Genomic DNA, 13054 nt, shown 5'->3' with positions numbered 1-13054 from the left:
TTTCCCACGTGTAAATTCTATCAATCAAGATTTACAAAAACAAAAGTGTGTGCTAATAAAAAGAGGAAAATGGTATAACCTTTCTATCACCCAAGTGTGGTAGATTGGTTATGCCATTTCCCTCTTGAATAACAGGTCTTGAGTTCAACTCTCCTCGTCGGAAAGATCTTTAAGGTCTCTTGGGATAGTTTCCTACGACGTTAAAATGCTCTTCTTCTTTTTCTTCTCTAAGATGATGATGATGATTTTAGTTTTTCACTTTACTTCATTTCTATTTTGTACCGAGACATTGTATTAGATTCACCAAGATTGTATTAGTTTGGTCTCATAGGTCATTTTGGCCTTTTGAAAACGTTTAATATAACATTTCATTTCTGTGTTTAGTTGTTTTGAAGTGCTAAAAGTCTGTTCCAGTCGTTCGTTTCAGTTGGCACGTGGTGCCTGCCGATTACACCAGCAATTACTTGCAAGGTGTGCAAATTCAAGGAGAATCTGCTATAACTCATTCTACAAAGTAGACAATAAGGCAGCAGTCTGTGAATTCAATGAGAAAATTGGCAGTCTATATTTTGGTCGAGGAGTGCATACCTAGCTCTCAGATTTTAAGTACAAGTTGTCAAACAAGAAGAACCCGGAGTTGCCATCTATGAGAATCCACTGGGACGAGAGTTGCTCACAATTGACAATGGATCCCCAAGCTTGGAAGAAGTACCAGCAGCTTACCAAAAGGACCACTATGTTGGCCAAAATGGAGCCATCTATCATTTCTAAATGGACGAGAATCAACAGTTACTGGAGCCTGGAGGTATCAAGAGATGAAGGCCTGATCAATCATCAGTTGACAGCACCCTATAATGGAATCGTGAAGATGGCTGTACAACCATTGAGTAAAAGTTCAGCAGCACCTCAAGGACCATATGCTGCAAAATCAAGTATTTCTAGTCCGCTTGAGGGCATTTTTTGCTATTGCCATCACTTGCTGAGCAAAGCCAATCATCTCGTGCAGTAATAGTACCTGCAAAATGCATGTGATTTGTCAAATCTAGCGCACCCAGAGCACCACTTCACATTTGCTTATGGATACAATCATTAACAATCAACAAAGAGTACATATCCAAAGGGCACAGGGAAATACTTCAATTAGAGAACGTTCTAGGAAGGGGGGAGCCTCATATGCTACCGCCCAATAACACATACATATGGAAGTTCAAAATGAAAATAAAGTCAAGGTACGGTGCTTAACATCGCTAGACTGATGGCTTCGTCTTCAATATCATGTTGTTTGGTACTTGGCTCATGTTAGAAAGTCCTAATATCTACACATGGTGAAGGTAGTTACTTCTAAGAACACTTTTCCAAAGTGCCTTGGATTTACCAAAGTCTTGTTAGAAGATGACCAACTACATAATGGCTCTGAGAAACTTGCAAGAAGAGCTAGTCCTAGGTAAAGACTCGATAGCGGAGCACTCTGATGGGCCAGGACATAAAGTGAAGGAGATACCTTTAGTGAAAGTTGACCTTGGCCACCAAAATCAAAAGAATCTTGCATCGCCGCCGTCTAGATCATAAACTGAAGGAGATACCTTTAGTGAAAGTTGACCTTGGCCACCAAACTCCAGAATCTTGCATCGTCACCTGGGATACTTGACCCTAAGGATAGGTCTTCTAGTCAAGGAAATTTTGTGGGACCACCTCCCAAGGAAAACAAAGCAAGCAGCAGACCTCTGCCACCAATAAGGATAGGAATTGTGCTGGAATGTAAAAAAGGAGCTAGTATCAGGTGCATAGCTTTATTGGATTGAGGATCAAAGTGCAAATATGGTCTCATTCTTGGCTAGCCTTTGCCTCAGAAAGGCTTCTACGCTTAGTATCTAGAAGAAATCAGAGAAGGTGGCTGACACAATGGCTGCTACACTTGGTATCTAGAAAGAAATCCAAGAAGGTGGACTTTAAAGCGATGGCTTCCAGAAAGGAGGTAAAAGGCCATGTGAGAGGTGTGAACATCAAAGCCCCAGCAGCGAGCATTTTCAGAAATAGCAGGCTAACATAACACTATCGAACAGTTACTGAGATAAACCCAGTTTACAACGACTAACTACAGACTTGTCATCATATTTTGAGTTTGGTGTGCCGAAAGTTCTCTTATCAGGAACGAGCCCTTACAGATGCTACTGTGCTTTTAAATATGTGATATTCTTGGAGTTGCTCCTATGTGGGGCCTGTCTACCCTTTGAAATCTCTCTAAAACAACATATTGTATTGAAATTTGCGACAGGAAATTCTTACAATGATGAGGAGCGATGTGTTTTGGCTGGTGCGTATAGTAAAGGGCAGTTATTAACTCTTCAATTAAGTTTTACACATTTATCACATTTTGCATGAATTTTCTATACAGGCTATGATAATGGTGACATCAAGCTTTTTGATTTGAGGACATGCAACGTCAGATGGGAAACAAGCACAGATAATGGGGTAAGAAAACTGAAAGTTAAGAGGTGGTTTTTGGAGTCACTGGTGATCGAATATATTACCAGCTAAACTCTGCTTATTAAGATGTCTTTTCAGAGCTTTTGAGTATCTTGTGAGAAAATTTCATACCACTTTGGTGATATTGATGATGGAGATGTCTCCTGTTTTATGGCCCTTTCGAGATTCAAGTAGGATCGGTCTTGGGATTTTCTGTGTGTATGTGTGTGTGCCATTACATCATTGAGGCTGGATACTGTTAATAAGTGTAGAGAGAGATAATGGCTTTCTGGCTGTGGCCTATTAGTAAGAGATAAAACAGGAGAGTAAGCATATGCATATATATCCATAATTCTTTCATTGGAGGTTCCGTCCCAAGTTCTGGGTCATACCAAGTGCATTATTGTGTACGTATTTTTATGCAGCAAGCCTGTTTCATGGAAGCCAGGCTTGGTAGGGGAAAGACAAAGTATTTGGAAGCATTCATCTGTCTATTTCTGAGCTTGCCTTCTTTTCTCCCCTTTTGTGCCGGTGTATATATGTGTCGTGTGGTAATAATTGAAAGGTTTTTCTACCTTGTTGAGCTTGCACAAACTGGACTGCTATGATCTTTGCGGGGACCATATGCGACCAGATGATAAAGTAGGCAGCAGAGCATGGACTTGCACATTTGTGGCTACTAGGGAAGACATGGATAATTTTTAAGGTTGATCAGAATGATGTACACTGTTGTTGTTTTGACTAGGTTTGTGGGATTCAATTTGACCGGAAGGATATAAAGATGAACAAATGTGTCGCTACTACCTTGGAATCAAAGTTTCATGTAAATGCTACTATTTTTTCTTTTGTTGTCAGATGGATATGGCTTGTGAAGGCTTGAAGCCACTTAAATCACAGTGATCTTCTACAGAAACAACAATTCGTATGATAAATGGCTGCAGGTTTTTGACCTTAGAACACAGCATCCTGAAAAGGGTTTTGCTTGTCTCACTGAGAAGGTACTGTGCTCTTGCATTTGAGTTTGCTTTGCGATCCTTCACAAACTTGTAGTAAGGAGATCGCTTTCTACTTTATTAGATGTCCCATGGATCGACAATCTGGGGAGTGAAACACCTCCCACAAAATCGAGAAATTTTTACAGTACTTGGAGGAGATGGGTCACTTTCACTATATAAATATAATTATCCTGAACAACGGTCTTTGAAAGACATGGAGGGAAAGGCTTATGGGGTATTTATCTATCCATTAAGGCTTTTGAATTACTTGAGAAATTGTGATGATTATACTTTTCAAAGCAAACGATTTTTAATTTTACTACAAATTTCCAGTCTTGTTTGTGTGTGAAATGGTGCTTGACCTTCAAAAAAGTTTACCTGTCTTCTTGAGTAGTTTTAAGTCTTTCACAGAGAGCCAACTTCAGAAGCATGACTAGATACTTACAGATACTGGATGAAGCACTTAGCATTGCTGAGGAGATTCACAAACAAAGTGTGTCAAGGAAGTACATTTTCTTGTAGTCATGAGGAACTGAATCCTTCTACGATAAAGGGAAGTTTTATATTTTATCCCAAGGATCTCCGGTTGTCCTAGATCAACACTTCTTCCTTTGTTAGTAGTAGTCCTGGACCTTTGCCTGATTGATTTCTCTAAAGAATGCATATTTTGTCGTATAGGAGCTTTGAGAGTTCTTAATTATGCACAGATGCTCTTCAATTTTTAAGACTTGCTTTGTGGGAAGCCGCGTAATCAACAAAGGTGCTAGCACTACCTTGAGGGCTAGTTGTGTAGACTGGGGAAGTGTCATCTCAGCCATTGGTGATAGTTGCATCTGGCATTTGAAATGCTGCAATACACTTGATTCTATTAGAGGAACTTAAAATCGTTTGTTGCTAAAAATCACCTCGCGAAAGACCTGGGATGGCTATAAAATGCTACCAGCTTCTTTTTGAAAGAAGGAAACAAAATGAAATGTTTATTCTATGTATGCAAAAGGTCTAAAGACCTATAAGAACCAGGAGCTTACATCAGCCTTATATGATCCAAATGTTGAGTGAGTGTGAACAAAGAAGTGAATCAGTAGAAATAGCTGGTTGCTTCTCTCAAAGCCTGATCTCCTCTGTGGGCTGCCACTAAAAGTATCATCGCATGAACTCTCTTATGGGCCGCTGCCTCATGGCACTAATCTTCTTTGCTTCAAAGAACATTGTAGGAGCTGCTCTATGAATGTTAATAATGGCCTGTACTGGGCGACAGTAAATATATCGGTGATTGCAGAAGGAAAAGTGTAACATGTTTTGTGTGCTCTCAGTGACTGTGGGTGCCTCTCAGTGCAATGTGCATGAAGTCTCTCTCAGTGAACTGGACCAGCAATAAACAGAGCACCACTAGCACAACTAATAGAGCACAAGATTGACACAGTAGAACAAGATCCAAACTCATCTGAGCTCCACTTCTCAACAATGTAGCAACTACAAGGACTTGGCTGGCATCACTCTCAGCTCCAGACAAGGACTGACAGAGTACAGTGGGGGTGTAGAGGCTCAATCCGTGCATGGAATGTGCATGTGTGACTCTGACTGTGACTGTGACTCAAGACTCATGAAATCATAGACAGGTAGAGTCATACGGACATGTCAACTGATGACTAGCATAATACATACATAAAGAGACAGAATATACATACAGAAGAAAATTATGCAAGGAAGGGATAAGCTGAGTAGAATACTGGTGGAGAACCTTCTAAGCGGGAGGTGGTCTGACTACTACACAACCGTCTCCCCGCCAAGTGCTAGCTGTAAAGTACCGTCCAGGACAAGTCCAAGACTAGGACTAGCCCACCTGTAAAGTGCACGTTCATGACTAGGACTAGCCCCACCTGGTCCACCAACTTGAACACGAACACTGTAGCTGGGCTACAGTGACGTGATCTGCGAGAGCCTAGAGGTATGAGGGCGTTGAAATCTGCATGTTTGTGCCTTCGTAGCTCTGGCAAGAATAGCCCCATGCATCTCTGAGCAATTGAATCCATCACTCTGGGTGGAGACCCGAATCCCTCTCTGAAGAGAATGAAATCGTCCCCGTATCTCATAATATACTGGGCAATGACATATGTAATCCTCCTCAGGCTCTGGCTCTAAGTCGCATAGTTAGCATATCCATTGCTCTGGGGGTACTGGAGTGTATCTACCTGGCTCTATCTCAATAATGTGAAGAAAATGCAGATAATATAACGGGAACAGATCGAGCTCGTTGCTCCTGTACGCCCCATCTCCTACCTCCCCCCTTGCATTGCCTCCCCCCCCCCCCCCCCCCCCCCCCCCCCCCCCCCCCCCCCCCTTGCTCTGGGGGTACTGAAGTGTATCTACCTGGCTCTATCTCAATAATGTGAAGAAAATGCAGATAATATAACGGGAACAGGTCGAACTCATTGTTGCTGTACGCCCCATCTCCTACATCCCCCCTCGCGTTGGGCCCCCCCACCCCCACCCCACCCCACTCCACCCCCACACGTGCTGCCTCTCTTCCCCCTGCCCATTTGGGCTGATTTATCTTCGACTTGCCTCGTTTTGCCCTCGACTCGTCCTTTATTTCCCCCACAGCAGTAGACCCAGATGGACGCTCCTGCTCTGACCCAGAGGGACTCGAATGAAGCCCCCTTGCTCGACCTTGTAGAGCCCACCATCCGACTTGCTCTATCGCCGACAAAGCAAGTGAAGCTTGAGCAGAGGTAGAGCACCTCCAAGCCACCTCTATCATCTGCAAGATTATCGGCAGCTGACCAGCAGAGGTGAGGTGCATGATCTCCTCCAAGCCCGCCTTCTCTCAGAGGTGGGAAAGATCATCGACATATAGTTCCTTACGTAGATGAGCCCACTGGCTATCTAAGAAATCAGGGCTCATTTGTGACAGTGGTGCCATGGTTTCGACTGAGTTTCTGCTTCCCCGGCGTGAGAATAAAGTACCTCCGGCTTTTATGGAGGATTGGTTCTGAGATTGGGACAATCTTGGAGATCCCGTGCATGGCATCTTCAGTCGCTGCCAAGGCAGCAGGTATACCTACAATACGCGTTTTGGTTCGGGACACCCACTCTCTCTTGAAGGTAGTCCTTTTACCTAGGGTGAGTGGTGGATGGTTCCGCCAGAGATTACGAGTACTTCTTATGTAGGCAGATGGGCCATCTTGCGAAGGCTTGTCCTCGCAATGCGCCATAGACTCAGTCTCCCAAGGCTGGCCAAGCATAGCAGATAGAGAACCAGTGTACACAGGCTAGCACCTCTTTAGAGACAGGTGGCCAGTCAACTAATGGCTGATAGCAGGTACATGGCTGTCGCCGTTAGGGACAGGCTCGCCCTATAGGCCCCCCTGTTAGCCGACCTACGACATGCCAACAACATTGGGTTCCTATGGGGAACCGGTTTGACCCTCTACAACACAATGTGCCTAAGGAGTCTCTTGCCATCTCAGCCTTGTTGCTGTCAACTCCTCCCCTCGACCTGCCAACTCCACCGCTCCGCCTCCACCTCCCTCTCCTCCATCCTCCCCTCCCGCCCCTCTCATCTCCCCCACTAGCTCCTCAGCTTCGTCTCCTGGCCCGTCTGATACCCCACCACCGACTCAGGGGGTATGATACTCCTAAGTAGCTTAGAGATTTCTTGACAATTGACTGGCTCATGGCAAAAGCACTGGTTTTCCCTCCTGACTGGCTCTTGAGGACGCTAATTTGGGTACAGGCTTCTCCTTTTGCGTCACTACCTCATGGGCTGACCAACTTTGACATTCCCGACGATGGGACTTCTCTCACCACACGGGAGACTTGGGAGTGATAGACTTGATACAAACCCTTTGGCCGTTGGCCAAGTTCTTTGTGACACCGCTTGATGCAATAGGTTGTAGACACATTGTGGTATGCTTTTTTACACACACCCAGAGTGGGCCTTGCTATGTATATGTACATAAGAATACCTGGACAGAGGATGTAGCTCTACGGACTGCACGCTCATCTTGGGCATGGGTTGGACAGACACTTTAGGCACGCCTATCTCGGTGTTTCTTGCATGCAGATTACTCCCCATCCAAGCTGGCCTCAAAGATTGCAAGGTTGGCTGTTGCGGCAACATTGGTTTCTCTCATCGATGCCATGAGTATTGTCTCATGGAATGTGCAAGGGCTTGGTGGACCCCACTTTTTACGCCAGAGGGGTCGACTTAGACAAGAGATTCAAAGATGCCTTGTGGGTGGTGCGATAGGTATTCTTATGCTTCAGGGTCATCACCTTTGTGAGAGCCTTATTCGGCGTTATGGACAGATCTTGCGTGGCTGGTATGAGAAATTTTGGTCAGCTGCCTTGGGCCTTGAGGCATTCAGGGAGGGGTATGTATGACTATTGCGTATTCATGGCTGAAGGCCATTGTGGATAGAGGTATTATTGTGCCAGGTAGGGCCCATTGGGTCACCATGCAGATTCAAGGTAACCTTGTGGGCTTCTTGAACATTTATGCACCCAACCATGCTTCTACAACAATGTACAAACAGGAACCACAGAGCACGACTCTCTCTCTCTCACCATTCTTGCTGCTGCCCATTGCTCCCGTCACCTGCACATTTTACCCCCATCACACCCAACCATAGTCTTTCACACAGCAGCAGCACAAAACACTTTCACTACACAATATTCATACAGTATGTCATCACACACACACACCTGCATTGCATCATTACTACATAGTGTTGCACATTGCACTTTATTAAAAGAAACAGCACCACAAAAAAAAAAAAAAACAGCAGGAACGTACAGACTGTCAGCCAAAACCAAACAGGAGGATCAGGTTACAGATCTTCAGACCTATCAGATTTTCAGCAGGCATAGAATTTCCAGAATTGCTTCTCTCTCAGCATACAGATTTTCAGCTATATTATGTATGCATAATTGAGGACAACAAATATATTCACATGGTGCAAGTATCTTGAATAAACCAAAATGGGGCTGAGCCTCTGGATATTTGGCAGAGCAGATTGAGTGTCCCACAGTGGGTTGTGATAGTGCATATACCTGCATTCGGGTTGTGGTTATTACTTCTACGCCTGGACTTAGCCGAGCCAGGGCGTCGAGCTATACCTGCATCGCTAATGGAGGCCATGAGCGCTTCGCCAGTGGAGGCCATGATTGTTTCGCCAGTATGTAAGCCCCATACGAAGGCAACCTTTGTGCTTACAAACAAGCGGATAACACAAATAGAAAGGGAGATGAAAGAATGGAAAGCAGAGACGGAGGGATGGTGGAAAGAGAAGGCCAACCTTCTTCAAATGTTCCTCAACGAAGGCGCGCAATGGAAGAAGGAGAAAGAGGACTTGCACGCAGAGCTACAAGCACTTAAGCTGGATTCACAAGCACTTAGAGAAGAGGTCACAGCCCTCAAGCGAGAGCTTGCGGATAGAGTAAGCAGTGGACTGGAAGAAGGGGAATTCCAGCCCTCGGTGATAGAGGAGATCAAGGTCATTATGGAGCAGGTACGGATGATCACGGAGGAGGAGAAGCAAAAGGTGGTAAAGACGTCTTCGTGGATGGATGTGATCACGAAGACGCAGAAGAAGGCGCATGAGGCCGAGAAATGGATAGAAGTCGCTAAGAAAGGAAAAGGGAAAGAAACCACATCCGTTCCCACTCCTACAATCATCAACATGACTCTAGAAGAAGAGCAGCGAAGGAAAACTAGAGCCTTGCATGTAAGAGTAACCGGTCTAAAAGACCGAGATGATGTGGCAGGGGAAGTCGAAGAACTTCTCCGCATGATGGGTAGTGAGGCTACTCATACAAAGGCATGGAGGGTAGGGAAGAAGACACAAGGCAATGGGGAGACTTCAAAAGGGAGAGCTTTAATTATCCGTTTCCCATCCATGGAGGCAAAGAAGGACTTCTTGAAGAAGTGCCCTACACTAAAGAAAACGAGCATATTCCTTGGAGATGACCTCACTCTCACACAGCTTGCGCATATGAGAGAGGTAATGCCAGAGATTCAAGCGGCAAGGGAGAAGGGAAAGGCGGCCTTCTACAGAGATGGCCGGGTGGTGATTGTAGAGCGGCGCTCCACATGACGGTGCGAGACCTATGGGACCACACTCAAAGTTGCCACTTGGAATTGTAATGGATCTATGCGTCTTGATGTGGGTGCTTTTGAGGATAGTTTTACGGGAAGAGACATTGTCTTCTACTCTGAGACACATCAGGCCCCGGGGCAATCTATGCCTCACATTAGTGGATATAGATGGGAGACAGCTTGTAGACAGGAGACACGATCAGCGCATAGAGGGCGGGGCTCAGGAGGAGTGGCAGTGTTATTCAGGGAGGAGTTGCAGCCATTGATACATATAGCCCGCAGGGATGAGCAAGCTAGGTACATGTGGGTGAGATTGAGAGCAGAGACAGGTAGATATCTCTACATTGCTATTTGCTACTTTCCCCCGAGTACGTCAGTTTATGCACCACCCAGAGGACAGTCCCCCTTCTCTATTTTGGATGATGACATTTGGGAGTTCTCTAGAGATGGTGACACCATCATTCTAGGGGATTTCAATGCTAGGACTGCCCATCATTAGACAGTATTTTATGATACTTCAGAGGAGATGCTGAGAGAGTTGGATGTTGCAGAGACGGGCCTATCCAGATTATCACAGGATGGAGAACACACTGAGTATGGAGGATACTTGATAGACATGGGGACTGCACATGGATTGGCCATCTTGAATGGCCTACAGAGATTTCCCGCTGCGGGGGGTTTTACATGCTTTCCACACAGACATGGAGCCAGCACCGTGGATTATGTCATGGCACAGCCGAGCCTCATCTCTAGTATCCAAGATCTCACGGTTGGACCCAGACCTGTTGGTGTGGCAGTGGACCATGCTCTTGTGTCGTTGACCATCTTTTTCAGTTTAGTGTAGCACACAGGCTACGGGCAGCAATCCCTACTCGCTACACCTTCACACGGGAGACGGACTCTGTATACATAGATGGGATCTATAGACGCCTGTGCACAGAGGAGCCAGGGCGACCTCTGGAGGAGCTTACTACTATACTGACATAGACACTACATGATGCAGCAGCAGAGGCATACCCACATACCCAGCCTGAGCAGAGACGCCGTTCGGGGAGCATGCCCCAGAAAAGTTGGTATGATGAGGAATGCCGGGACACTAGAGCTAGACTTCAGAGGGAGGTGCTTTTAGGGGACATCACTCATAGACAGTCACAGATTTCCGACGCCTAGTGCGATGGAAGAAGAGGACATTTTTGGCTCGCCTAGAGCAAGATCTATACCAGCTATTCTTGAGTCAGGACTCACGTGAGGCATGGCGGCTCTTTCATGAGCACTCCCCCCCCCCCCCCCCCCCCCCCCCCCCCTTGCCATCACTTCTACAGAGGCCTGGGGCGAGTATGCATCATCTCTGTACACAGTTCCTGAGCAGCCCTCCCTTCCCGACCCCCCCGATCCATGCCCACACACATATGCTTTTTTCAGTGCTGAGATGGTGAGGAAGGCCATTGACAGGATGAGGATTGGGAGAGCATATGATCATGATGGCTTAGTGGCTGAGCATTTCACGCATGCCAGAGATTTACTAGCAAAGCTTCTAGCAGTTATGTTTAACCGTGCCATGTGTGAGGGCTTGCCTGATGCTTGGAGCCTATCTACTATTGTACCTATCTTCAAGTCGGGAGACCCTATGGAGCCTGGGAATTATCGCACTATCATGATTGGACACACATTGGCACGGTTGTACGCATCTATTCTTGAGCAGCAGCTGAGTAGATGGGCAGAGAGGGAGGGGATATGCGCGGCAGGGCAGGCAGGTTTCAGGAGGGGTTTCTCTATGCTTGACCATATCTTGACACTCAGAGCCATCATTGAGGAGGGCAGATCGCGTGGGAGACGGATCTATTGTAGCTTTGTGGATTTCCGCAAAGCATTTGACACAGTGCCCAGAGCTAGATTGATGCTCAGATTACAGCAGATGGGAGTACCCACAGAGCTCATTTGGGGGGTCATGGCATTATACAGGTCAGTAGTAGGGCATGTACGCACTCCAGAGGGTCTATCCACACCGGTTTACTCCACTATTGGGATGAAGCAGGGCTGCCCGCTCTCTCCTACTCTATTTGGTATGTATGTGGATGAGGTTTTTGACTACATTGAGAGAGATGGTGATAGAGGTGCACAGCTGGCAGGGACATGGATTCCACTATTGTTATATGCTGATGATATTGTGTTGATCTCCGACTCTCCGGAGGGGATGCAACGTCACTTGGATGCTCTGCATCGGTTTGCCCAGGAAAGTGGTTTGTCCGTCAACCTTGGTAAAACCAAGGTCATGGTATTTAATACCACCCCACTGTGGATCAGGAGGTTAGCGCCAACATTCACATACGGCCAGGAGAAGTATACAGATGCTTACACTTACCTTGGAGTGGTTTTTAGTGGGCCAGCATTTTCATTGAGGAGGGCAGCAGAGACTAGATTGACCAGAGCCCATGCAGCATTGGGTAGATTGGAAAGGATGTGTTCACAGGTTCAGTTTCAGGAGCCTCGGACGAAGCTTTGGCTCTTTGACACTTTGGTGGCTTCTGCATTGCTTTATGGAGCTGAGATTTGGGGACCTTCACTGGATCATCACGGGAGGACAGGCCGCACTGATGGATGGGGAACATGGAGAAGCCTCTGATCTCTATGATCTCGCGGCTCATTAGAGCCAAAGCCTCGGTACCACGTACTATTGTACGAGCAGAGCTAGCTGCCCCGCCACTAGTGGTTGAGGCGCTCACCAGATCTGTCTCCTTCATACACCGCATGTGGGAACTTCCTAGAGACAGATATGCACGCCTTGCACTTGAGTCCTCTCGACAGTTAGCCATGTAGGGAGATACAGCATGCTGGTATGGGGAGATGGCATCATTGTTTCAGGGGCATGGGTTCAGCATAGACAGATTGCCTCCCTTCCAGTACTCACTAGATGCGCTGTCTCTGACTCTTACACAGTCAGAGATCACCAGGCTCATTCGCCAGGACTTGACTCAGCTAGACACGAAGAGGACATGGATACAACCGGCACAGGAGCTTGGCACGAAGATGGCTTTTTACAGAGAGCATCTCCTCCAGCTTACGGAGGATGGTTTTGTGACGAGGCCCAGATACATGGACACCCACTTGTCTCATGGGATACGATGTGCTATTGGCTAGATACGCACATCGTTACACCAACTGCGGATTGAGACTGGGAGATACAACGGAGTACCAGCAGAGGCTAGGACATGCCCCCTGTGTGACATCGAGCCTGAGACAGAGTTGCACTACACATGCCACTGCCCCGTCTACTACGAGATACGAGGCCGCTTCCATTGCTTGTTCAGAGAGGGCTTTGGACCATTCTCTAGAGTCATGCGATACGAGGATCAGGGATGCCTGGGTTTGTTTTTGCTCGAGCTGCGCAGACACAGAGAGAGCCTCATGAGAGGAGAGGCCAGCCAGTCTCAGAGACAGATCACAAACTTCTTTAGAGCTGCCACTGGACACCCGGAGGAGTTACCACCGCAGC

The 13054-nt window shown here is 46.6% G+C and overlaps 1 protein-coding gene across 3 annotated transcripts in view; it reads left to right on the top strand.

The window, feature by feature from the left end:
- The window catches only part of LOC147444209 (dynein axonemal assembly factor 10-like), a 108484-nt gene that overhangs the window by 71368 nt on the left and 24062 nt on the right, over positions 1-13054 (top strand). For all 3 annotated transcript variants that reach the window (XR_015190033.1, XM_086526909.1, XM_086526908.1), the window contains 5 exons: positions 2276-2314; positions 2396-2472; positions 3212-3289; positions 3408-3464; positions 3544-3696. Coding sequence is in view for 2 of the 3 variants with exons in the window: in XM_086526909.1 (XP_086383035.1) it covers positions 2276-2314; positions 2396-2472; positions 3212-3289; positions 3408-3464; positions 3544-3696 (404 nt within the window). In the remaining variant the exon portion in view is untranslated. The remainder of the gene's footprint in view (positions 1-2275; positions 2315-2395; positions 2473-3211; positions 3290-3407; positions 3465-3543; positions 3697-13054) is intronic.

The sequence above is a fragment of the Adiantum capillus-veneris genome, chromosome 13, assembly GCF_014529385.1.
Source record: "Adiantum capillus-veneris isolate H3 chromosome 13, ASM1452938v2, whole genome shotgun sequence".
Taxonomy (NCBI): domain Eukaryota; kingdom Viridiplantae; phylum Streptophyta; class Polypodiopsida; order Polypodiales; family Pteridaceae; genus Adiantum; species Adiantum capillus-veneris.
This window is presented reverse-complemented; position numbering and strand designations above follow the sequence as displayed.